The sequence below is a fragment of the Gobio gobio genome, assembly GCF_949357685.1.
Source record: "Gobio gobio genome assembly, chromosome: 22".
NCBI classification, from domain to species: Eukaryota; Metazoa; Chordata; class Actinopteri; order Cypriniformes; family Gobionidae; genus Gobio; species Gobio gobio.
Window position 1 is genome coordinate 46,723,301 of NC_137118.1, and position 12,500 is coordinate 46,735,800.

A 12,500-nucleotide genomic window follows, 5' to 3' on the forward strand; every position below is an offset into this window, starting at 1 on the left:
GGTCACGCCTCCCTCCGAGTGACATCATCTACCCGAGACGCAGATCAGCACAGTTGAGTGGCAGAGAGGCATGCAGTGGATCGTACTAACACTTTTACTAGCATTAAAAAGGGCATAAAAGTTGCGCTGCAAATGAAACCACTTTTGCAAATCTTTATTTTTGTCTGCAATTTTTTTTTCTCTCAATACTTTTTTTTTCTTTTGCAAAACTTTATTCTTGTGCAAAACTTTAAGGCATTATTTTGACTCCATATAAGAGCGCCACACACACACACACACACACACACACACACACACACACACACACACACACACACACACACACACACACACACACACACACACACACACACACACACAAGCGGAAGAGCTGAGACTCACCGCCTCTCTTGTGTCTGTCCTCTAGATCAAGCTCAGGAGAACCGGCCTGGGAAGAAGTAAGTGTTCCTCTGTTCCTCTGATTATTCACTTCTTCTGCCTCAGACCGCCCTGCTGTTACTCATCAAGTGGGATTGTGGGTAATCTTGTTTCATAATCTAGTGAACTATAATTTCATAATCTAGTGTCTTACTTATGAGACCGCATAATCAAACTCAACAGTGCTGAGACAGAGATATGACGGATTAACTAATATAAAAAAAAAAAAAAGTTCTATAAAGTAAAATAATATAAATTATTACAATAATTGTAATATTATAATATAATGTTTATATATTATAATATCATTAGTTACAAATGTATTGTTATGAATAAATAAATATATATTATAAGTATATTAATATTATTATTATTACATAAATATTATAAATATAGTATATTATAATTATGTATTAAATTGATAAATTCTGTATAAATTATTAAATACAATGATATGTGTATATATTTGTGTATTTTATTTATAAATATATGAATATTATTTTATAGTATTGCTATTATTTTTTATAATATTTATAAATATAAGTATAGTATATTGTAATTATGTATTATTTATAAATTGTATAAACATTATTAAATATTAAACAAGCATATAATATGACAATATATGTGCATATATTTGTATGTATTATATTTATAAATATTATAAATATATTAGGGCTGTCAAAAGATTAATCGCGATTAATCGCATCCAAAATAAAAGTTTGTGTTTACATAATATATGTGTGTGTAGTCTGTTAATTATTATTTATATATAAATACACACACATTCATGTATATATTTAAGAAATATTTGCATGTATATACATTTATATAATCTATAATATATATATATAAATATAAATGTTTTATATAAAAAAATTATATATTTTTTTAAAATATATACATGAATGTGTGTGTATTTATATATAAATAATAATTATACAGAGTACACACACAAATATTATGTAAACACAAACTTTTATTTTGGATGCGATTAATCGCGATCAATCTTTTGACAGCCCTAATATAAATACATTGTTTTATAGTATTATTACTAGTCGTATAATAATATATACATTTTATTATTTTTATATAGTTATAACTATATATATATATATATATATATATATAACTATATAAAAATAATATATATATACATTAATATTTATAAATATTATCATTGTAGTATATTATAATTATGTATTATATTTGTAAATTATATATACATTATTAAATACAATTATGCATTATATTATAAATATAGAATATTATAATTGTGCATTATATTTATGAATTAATATATACAAATTATTAAACAATTATATTATGTGGTTGTGCTGAGGCTTTCACTCTCTCTGTCCTCCTGCTTTCTGAAACTATAACTGTTTAATCAGTTTATTTCCTGTCTGTCCTTCTCTCTCTCTCTCTCTCTCTCTCTCTCTCTCTCTGCGTGTGTGTGTGTGTGTGTGTGTGTGGGACCGTCAGGGTGAATAAAGTGGACCCAGAGCTGGTCCGGCCTCAGTACAACAAGCTGAGAGACTGGCATCACGACGTCTCGGCCCGAACGCTCAATGTGTAGTAGATCCATCTGATGAATCCTTCCAATCCTAAACTCCGTCATGTGACTCTCCCTCCGTCATGTGACTCTCCCTCCGTCATGTGACTCTCCCTCCGTCATGTGACTCTCCCTCCGTCATGTGACTCTCCCTCCGTCATGTGACTCTGTGTCTGCTCACTGAATGAATGAGTGTTCTGGATTAAGGACGATCATTGGTCGTCTGTTTCTCTGCATGGCTTACATCTGCGTCTGTTTCTCCTCTGTTCCTCTGATGATCTGATGTCTGTTCTTTTATTGCTCTTATACTCTGAATAAAGCTTTTCTTTCATCTTTCTGCATCTGTTGTGTGTCTTCTCTGTTTTCTTCTCTTTTCTTCTTGGACTGTTGGACCGGCGTCGGGTTTAATGTTTGAGTTTTGATCCACTGAAAACACTCCAGTTCCTCAAAGATTACAGCAACAGTTCTGCTCAGGAAGCTTTTATATACTGTTCAAAACTCTCAGCGATGTCTGAACGCCTCTGATTGGCCATCGCATTCATAAGCTCAACAGAAACACGTGTGATTGGTTATAATGCTCAACGCTGCAAAACTAAATCTGATGCAATGCCTCAGTCGGCTGGATCGAATGAACATTAAGAATTGTAGTTTATTTAACCAATATTATCACTGATATACACCGATCAGGCATAACATTATGACCATATATAACACTGATGATCTCTGTTAGTGGGTGGGATATATTAGGCAGCAAGTGAACATTTTGTCCTCAGAGTTGATGTGTTAGAAGCAGGAAAAATGGGCAAGCGTAATGTGGCGTTCACACCGGACGCGATTCGCGCGAATAATTCGCGCTAATCGCGCGAAGGTGGACGCGTGTACATTTTGAGTTTACTCGCGCGAATCGCGCGTGAAATTCGCGCGAATCGCGTGTGACATTCACTGCACAACAGATGCGAATTCGCGTCATGGGCGGGGCTTCCGCCAGCAGCTCGTCTCGTTGAGAAATGGCTGACATGGGCTGTGTTTACATGTCTTCTTTTTTGTTCATATCTACTGTTAATGTGTGACAAAACGTAGTTTTAAGACTTTTTCAGTCGATAATGTAGTTGTTTAAAGCTCAAATCTGTGGTTTATTTACATAAACAGTGCCTATTTGAACATTTTATCTGCCGTTGTCGGAGCTGTGAGCTCCAGTGGACAGCGCGCTCAGCGCACGTGAAAGCCGGCGAGGGCAACCTTTCCTCGGCCAGTCCTTCTGCCGTCTCCCGCTGGCTCTGATGTCTCTGTGGCGTGTGTCTCGAGCTATAATTCGTCTTGTAACGGCCGATCTTTGGTCTCATGGATCTATAATTTGTTCCCTGGCAAATCGTTTAGGCTGAGGGCAAAGATAAGTTTCATTACTTTATATTTTTAGGCTATAACTGTACGTTGCAGTTGTAACGTTAGCCTACTAGCACTGACTCTGAATGTTTGACTGCATTGTTGCTTTGTTTCATGTATAGCTTGTTATACATTACTGATACTTTTGTATTATTGATCATACATAAACTTGCATTTAACAAAAAGAGACTGGGTTGTGTTTCATGTAATTTAATGTTATCACAGTGATAATCATATTGTCTGAACCAGATATCAATATACAGATTTTCTCTTCATTGTTGTCACTACTAGAGCAAGCTCCTGATTGGTTAACGCGGCGCGAAATATCCGCCAAAGTTCAGATTTTTCAACTTGAGCGTTTCGCGCGATTCACGCGATTCGCGCGAATCGCGCGTTCAAAACGCTCAAGTCGCGTCCTTCTCGCCGCCTCAATCGCGCGAATCGCGCGAATCTCGCCGCCTCATTCGCGCGAATCGCGCCGCAGAATGCCATTTCGCGTCTCTGCATTGACTTAACATGTAAATCACTCGCGCGAATCGCGCGAATCGCGTCCGGTGTGAACGCACCATAAGGATTTGAGCGAGTTTGTCAAGGGCCAGATTGTGACGGCTAGAGGACTGGGTCAGAACATCTCCAAAACTGCAGCTCTTGTGGGCTGTTCCCGGTCTGCAGTGGTCAGTCTCTATCAAAAGTGCTCAGAGGAAGGACCAGTGGAGAACCGGCCACAGGGTCATGGAGGACCAGTGGAGAACCGGCCACAGGGTCATGAAGGACCAGTGGAGAACCGGCCACAGGGTCATGAAGGACCAGTGGAGAACCGGCCACAGGGTCACGGAGGACCAGTGGAGAACCGGCCACAGGGTCATGAAGGACCAGTGGAGAACCGGCCACAGGGTCATGGAGGACCAGTGGAGAACCGGCCACAGGGTCATGAAGGACCAGTGGAGAACCGGCCACAGGGTCATGAAGGACCAGTGGAGAACCGGCCACAGGGTCATGGAGGACCAGTGGAGAACCGGCCACAGGGTCATGAAGGACCAGTGGAGAACCAGCCACAGGGTCACGGAGGACCAGTGGAGAACCAGCCACAGGGTCACGGAGGACCAGTGGAGAACCGGCCACAGGGTCATGGAGGACCAGTGGAGAACCGGCCACAGGGTCATGGAGGACCAGTGGAGAACCGGCCACAGGGTCATGAAGGACCAGTGGAGAACCGGCCACAGGCTCATGAAGGACCAGTGGAGAACCGGCCACAGGGTCATGAAGGACCAGTGGAGAACCAGCCACAGGGTCATGAAGGACCAGTGGAGAACCGGCCACAGGGTCATGGAGGACCAGTGGAGAACCGGCCACAGGGTCATGGAGGACCAGTGGAGAACCGGCCACAGGGTCATGAAGGACCAGTGGAGAACCGGCCACAGGGTCATGAAGGACCAGTGGAGAACCGGCCACAGGGTCATGAAGGATCAGTGGAGAACCGGCCACAGGGTCATGGAGGACCAGTGGAGAACCGGCCACAGGGTCATGAAGGACCAGTGGAGAACCAGCCACAGGGTCACGGAGGACCAGTGGAGAACCGGCCACAGGGTCATGAAGGACCAGTGGAGAACCAGCCACAGGGTCACGGAGGACCAGTGGAGAACCGGCCACAGGGTCATGGAGGACCAGTGGAGAACCGGCCACAGGGTCATGAAGGACCAGTGGAGAACCGGCCACAGGGTCATGAAGGACCAGTGGAGAACCAGCCACAGGGTCATGAAGGACCAGTGGAGAACCGGCCACAGGGTCATGGAGGACCAGTGGAGAACCGGCCACAGGGTCATGGAGGACCAGTGGAGAACCGGCCACAGGGTCATGGAGGACCAGTGGAGAACCGGCCACAGGGTCATGGAGGACCAGTGGAGAACCGGCCACAGGGTCATGAAGGACCAGTGGAAAACCGGCCACAGGGTCATGGAGGACCAGTGGAGAACCGGCCACAGGGTCATGGAGGACCAGTGGAAAACCGGCCACAGGGTCACGGAGGACCAGTGGAGAACCAGCCACAGGGTCACGGAGGACCAGTGGAGAACCGGCCACAGGGTCACGAAGGACCAGTGGAAAACCGGCCACAGGGTCATGGAGGACCAGTGGAAAACCGGCCACAGGGTCATGGAGGACCAGTGGAGAACCGGCCACAGGGTCATGGAGGACCAGTGGAGAACCGGCCACAGGGTCATGGAGGACCAGTGGAGAACCGGCCACAGGGTCATGAAGGACCAGTGGAAAACCGGCCACAGGGTCACGGAGGACCAGTGGAGAACCGGCCACAGGGTCATGGAGGACCAGTGGAGAACCGGCCACAGGGTCACGGAGGACCAGTGGAGAACCGGCCACAGGGTCATGGAGGACCAGTGGAGAACCGGCCACAGGGTCATGAAGGACCAGTGGAGAACCGGCCACAGGGTCATGGAGGACCAGTGGAGAACCGGCCACAGGGTCATGGAGGACCAGTGGAGAACCGGCCACAGGGTCATGGAGGACCAGTGGAGAACCGGCCACAGGGTCATGGAGGACCAGTGGAGAACCGGCCACAGGGTCATGAAGGACCAGTGGAGAATCGGCCACAGGGTCATGAAGGACCAGTGGAGAACCGGCCACAGGGTCATGGGCGGCCGAGGCTCATTGATGCCCGTGTGGGTCGATCAAACAGACGAGCTACTGGAGCTCAAACTGCTCAAGAAGTTAATGCTGGTTCTGATAGAGAAAAATGGTCTTTGACACGTCTTGCCTACCTAAGCATTGTTGAGCCCATGTCCAGCCTTTCATGGAAACGGTTTTCCCTGTGGCTGTGGCTCTTTCAGCCGATAATTTGAGCGCCGCCACAAAGCACAAATGCTTCAGGAATGGTTTGAGGAGCACGAGTTTGAGTCCAAATTCCCCAGATCTCAATCCAATCGAGCATCTGTGGGATGAGCTGAACAAACAAGTCCGATCCATGGAGGCCCCACTTCACAACTTACAGGACTTAAAGGATCTGCTGCTAACATCTTAGTGCCAGATCCCACAGCACACCTTAAGGGGTCTAGTGGAGTCTAGTGGTCAGGGGGACCAACACAATATTAGGTCATAATGTTGTGCCTGATCAGTGTATATATATGCCCTGCTAATATCTGGATCATCCTGAGAAATACAAGCTTTTACTGGTTGGATTTTATTACAGTTATAAAAGTCTTTCCCCACTCAAGTGTTCAGAGATCAGTCATGTGACGCGACCGACTGTATCCCACAAAGCCTTTATAGAGCCTGTCTATGACAGAAGAGCACAACATGTTTTATTAGTGCTAAATAATAGATATGATTTCACCTTCCGGCCACGCATCCCTCAGTCTTTATTTCTCTCTCCTGCAGTTTCTCTGTCCATCTATAATCGTCACATTTGTCCTCAGGAGCCAAAGATCCCTCAAAACGAAATGACAGACATGGTGAACACCGAAGAAATGAAATGATTCAATCGTAGCGTACAGAGAAACCTGAGGGCTGATTATATATTAATGTGTCTATTCACTTTAATGCACTTTCATCATTGGCCAGCGGCTGTAAAAGACGGACGCAGTTCTGAGAGTGGCCTGTAGGGGGCAGCACTGCACCACGCTTCATCTCAATACTAGTGCTTTCAGTCATGTGATCTGTTTTATACATCAAAAATACAGTAAAAGAGTGAAATATGTGAATATATAGTAAAGTGTGATTTATCATCATTACTCCAGTCTTCAGTGTCACATGACCCTTCACAGATCATTCTCATATCATTTGAAACATTTATGATTATTATCAGTGTTGGAAACCGATGCATTTTATTTTTCAGGATTCTTTGATGAATAGAAAATCCGTATTTATTTGAAATAGAAATTATCAATGTCTGCACTGTCACTTTTCATCAATGTAATTTTTTCATTTCAATACTTTATTCATCCCCAAGGGGCAATTAACAAGAACACGTAGAGTAACACACAGTCACTATCATAAAATAATCATACAATAGACATATAACACTGTGCACAAGTGCAAATATATTCAAACAAGTCCAAACATATATAAAGGAATAAATAAGTTAATATTAGGGCTGGGCAAATTAACGCGTTAATGCGGGCGATTAATTTTTTCAGCTTAACGCAATTAAAATATTTAACGCAGATAACGCAGCGTCCGTTTTTATATCCATTTTTGCTTAGCCTTACATGATCATCACGCTCTTATTCATGTAAATGCTTCCAAGCGCGACAAGACACAAGAGAACGCGCTGTATGCCAATGTCCTGTGTGTGTGTGTGTGTGTGTGTGTGTGTGTGTGTGTGTGTGTATGTATGTATGTGTGTGTGTGTGTGTGTGTGTGTGTGTGTGTGTGTGTGTCAGTGTCCTGTCTGTGTGGATGCGTCTCATGTCAGCTAATCAAGGGACACACACACACTCGACGCATAGATAGACTCGCGTCAGTTTCCTGCTCACATCGAGTTCTCTTTTGCTCTTGAACAAACAATAACACAGAGGATTTTGAGTATTCTCATATTAGAGTCTTAAATGAGTTAAATAACGTCTTAAATGAACTTAAAGAGTTGTGAGGAAATGAGATGCGCGGGACAGCGCGTGAGATCCGCGGCTGTTCTTAAAGTGACAGGAGCGCTGATGATGATGTCATTAATGTTCATCAAAGAACAACGGGAACAGAGGAAATTTTAGCTTTAATGAAGATTCATCTATATTTAATTTATTATTTATGCAGTTAAGAAAGATAACTATTACATTTCTGTATATGTATAACAGGGAAGGCCATGAGTAAATATAACATGTATTATTTTGGGTTTATGTAAAGATTGTTTTAAGTTCACTTAAATTAAAAGTAGTTTTTTTAAAGCCTAATAAATGTTGAAATTGGGAGCTTTCAGTTATACTGTAATGTAACGTCATTAATGTTTCATAGACACTTTAGTATCAGTGATACTGGCCTTCATTCATAAAAATATGACAATACAACACATATTTAAAATATGCTGTCTTTAAATTGTTTATACATTAATTTGGAGAGTAACTGAAATTATTACAATATCAAAATATTAAAAATGTAAAATATTAAAAACTTGCGATTAATTACAGAAAAAAGTGCGATTAATTAGTTAATTTTTTTTAATCGATGCCCAGCACTAGTTAATATATATGTGTATATATGCAATTAAAAAATCACTGCATGGTGAACTTGATGGTGCTTAAAGACGGCTGTAAATTTAAAAGCTGCACCGATTTTGGAACAAAGGTTGCCCTCCTCCTTTGTGTCCTACAGCCCAGAGGGCAGCCACTCAAAAACAGAAAAAAGGACATGAGACGGATCTTGCAGAATCCTGCAGGACAACCTCAGTGTTTGCTGGTCACTTATAATAGAAAGTGTCCTAATAGGAAGTCCGATAATTTTTGAACAGACTTTCAAAACCGTGCTTTTTAAAAACTTTTTAAACCGTGCGCTCCAAGCGATTTCTGTTTTGAAGGCTGATGGAGTGAAACCAGCAGACGATAGAAAAAGTAATGACACTTTCGATGTAGGAGTAGTAGAACATCGTAAGAATGCTCTTACTAACTCCAAACGCATTGAGCTTTCCCCTTACCTGTCTCCCCCCTTTTGAGAATACACATGAAAATGCACTATCCAAACTTAAAGGGCTGTGATTCAAGAATGCTTTGGAATATAGACCTAAGTTTGGTCTTGTTTTAAAGCAGACACTCGGCAGAGTATTGCTGAAGTGAACACAATTCAAAATATGAAAGTATGAAAAAGTTATGGAAATTTAAATTTACTGTAAATAAAAAATACTGTACTAAATATTTTTATTTTATATAAAATATATATTTTACAAAAATGTTTTAATCTAAAATTACTATAAAATCAAAGCCATATGTCTAACTAAGTTGTGTTCCAAATTTGATATCACAAAAATTGAAGTTCCCATGAGATTTTGTTTAGGCGCTGTACCACAAATAGCCACCGGGTGTCACACATATTCCATTGATTGTTTTTTTGATGCATTTTTCTGTAAATTTCTGTCCAAATATCCCTTCCATCACAAAATGGGCACCAAATATGGAACCCAGAGACTCAGACCTTTCCGACGATATGTGTTTTGTCAAGATTAGAAAAGATTTTTATTATAAAGTAGTTAAAATAAATGTTGTAATATAAAACATGATGACGCCCACTAGGGGAGGAGCACGCTAGAAGAATTTAAAGTCCCGTTTCCATGGTAACGCAATGTCCAATTTCAAAACGGTTTTCACAGGATGAATTTTGAGTTCGTAAGCTTTCAAATGATACCTAATTTATGATAATTACTCAAATATATGATACAAAAAAAAGCAGATCAAAAAAAGAGTGCCAGGTGTCCCGCCAGCAGGACGGTGACAGGGAAGGGGTTAAAAGATACTGCCGCTGATGGCATTTCTCAATATCTGTTCTGTGTTAGAGGTGAATTTCAGCATATTATCAAAAATTGTGCCCAGGTACTTGTACTCTTCGACGATCTCTATGGGCTTTCCGTGAATCACAGTGGTGACTGCCTCTGCTTGTTGGAAAAGGTTACCACCATCTCTTTAGTTTTATTTACGTTGAGTTCCAAACACCAATTGTCACTCCACAAATTCCTGAAGAGCTGGGCCGTGATGCTGTTGAGAGTCTGATAGCAGAAATGCATTCGTGACATGTCCCTAACATACACCCTAACCCTAACCCAGACATGTCAAAAGTATTCACATTCATAACTCAGGCAGAAGTAGAGATATAGGGTTTAAACTATCAACTCAAGCTTTTTACTCAATTAAAAGTGCAAGAGTGCCGGTTTCAAAACGACGTCAAGTATAAAAGTAATGTAAGGGGAAAAAATGCCATTAAGTCAAGTCAAGTCAACTTTATTTATATAGCGCTTTTAACAATGTAGATTGTTTCAAAGCAGCTTTACAGTGTTAAACAGGAAAATAATGCAGCATCATTTTATTCAGCTGTATAGCCATTCTGGAGAAAACGCTGATGTCATCAGTTCATTTCAGTTATCATACAGTGACAGTGTGGGCTTTAGATCAGGAATTAGATCAGTAATTTAGTTTAAATGGTTAATTTAGTTTATTAATTAGATTTATTTCAATGTTTAGTTGAAAAATTGAGTGTCCCCAACTGAGCACGCCAAGCCAGAGGCAACAGTGGCAAGGAAACCAAAACCCCATCAAGAGCCTAATGGAGAAAAATAAACCTTGGAGAAACCAGGCTCAGTCGGGGGGGCAGTTCTCCTCTGGCCAATTAACTAAGGACAAAAGCGTAGGCACGACGGGCCTATAGTGCACTACCACACATATTTTCTAAAGGCCATAATGGCTTTAATGTTATATTAAAATTAGTGCTGGGAATCGATTAAAACAAATTTTTTTCTGTAATTAATCGCACGTTATAAATAATCTTTCCATTATGGTTTGTTAGAACAATATGTGGCTGAGATGCAACTATTTGAAAATCTGTGAAATTTTGAAAACTGAAAGCTGAATAATAATCTCTCATTGATGTGTGGTTTGTTAGGATCAATATTTGAAAATCTGGAATCTGAGGGTGCAAAAAAATCTACATATTGAGAAAAAATCTCCTTTAAAGTTGTCCAAATGAAGTCCTTAGCAATGCATATTACTACTAATAATACATTTATGATATATTTACGGTGGGAATATCTTCATGGAACATGATCTTAATATCCTAATGATTTTAGACATAAAAGAAAAATGTATAATTTTGACTCATAATGTGTTGTTGGCTATTGGCACAGAGATACCCGTGAGACACACGACTGCTGTTGAGCTCCAGGGGCACGTGTGTGTGTGTGTGTGTGTGTGTGTGTGTGTGTGTGTGTAAAACCGTCATACACTACTGTTGAAAAGACTTTAAAAATCATAACATGCTCATTAAACTGATCAAAAGTGACAGTAAAGACATTTATAATGTTACAAAAGATTCTATTTCACATTAATGCTGTTCTTTAGAACTTTCTATTCATCAAAGAATCATGAAAAAAACTAAATATATCAATTTCCACACAAATATGAAGCATTATTATCATGAATATGATGTTTTTAGTTTATTAGAGTAATATCGAGGAGTAACAGATGTGTTCTGGCTTTAACACACACACTCCGTGTGGTGATCAATAAAGATTAGAGGTGTAATTGGGCCGTATGTCGGCTGGATGAAATGAGTTTAGCAGCGAGTGTGTGTGAGTGGCCGGTGACCTGCTGTGGGTGTGTGTGTCCAGCTGGTCAATGCATATGTGTCCTGTGTGACTTCTGTCCCGCGAGCTCTTCCACACACAACCCAACTTAAGATGCAACACCACAGAAAAGTAACAGATGCTATTTAGAGATATACCATTATATACAGGATCATCTGAACACATGGCAATGCCAACTTCATCATTGTGTGATTTAAAGACAACTATTACAATCATTAAACATTTATTTTCATGACAATTGAACACATTCAGCCCTCAAATTCAAATGTGTATTATTATTCTTCTTCTTCTCAGTGGTGATTCTGATTTGACTTTCATTACTGTAATGCAATACTACTGTAATATAACAGTATATAATACAATAAATATACTAATATTAAAGGTTGTACAATACGTGCTACAATGATGTATGCATATTTTACAATTTAATTATTATTTTTGAGCAATTTAGAGCAATGAGAATGAGATTATTTTGCAAGATATTTAATGGCATGAAATATTAATGTAACCGTACAGAACATACAAATTATTAAATATTTATTATCCAACTCTTTCTTACAAAACATTTGGTTTCACTTGTTTGTTTAGAAATTCAACAAATAAAAAAAACTAAACATTATTTACATATCATTTTATTTATTTTCTTATGCATTTCATTTATTAATTTAGTTTCTTAGTTTTTTGATTAATTATTTTATTGATTTATTTTCTTATTTATTTATTCATTCATTTTATTTTTTTAATTTATTTAATTTATTTATTTTCTAATGTATTTTTCTTATTTTATTTATTCAGTTTCTTATTAATTAATTTTATTTTAATTTATTTAATTTATTTATTTTCTTATGTTTATTTTCT

At 39.9% G+C, this 12,500-nt stretch overlaps 1 protein-coding gene across 1 annotated transcript in view; it reads left to right on the forward strand.

Annotated features, from left to right (window-relative positions):
* The window catches only part of pdlim5b (PDZ and LIM domain 5b), a gene marked incomplete at its 3' end in the record, with an annotated part of 188,826 nt that overhangs the window by 105,012 nt on the left and 71,314 nt on the right, over window positions 1–12,500 (forward strand). The window contains exon 7 of the mRNA XM_079804045.1: window positions 407–437. Coding sequence (XP_079660171.1) covers window positions 407–437 — 31 coding nt within the window. The remainder of the gene's footprint in view (window positions 1–406; window positions 438–12,500) is intronic.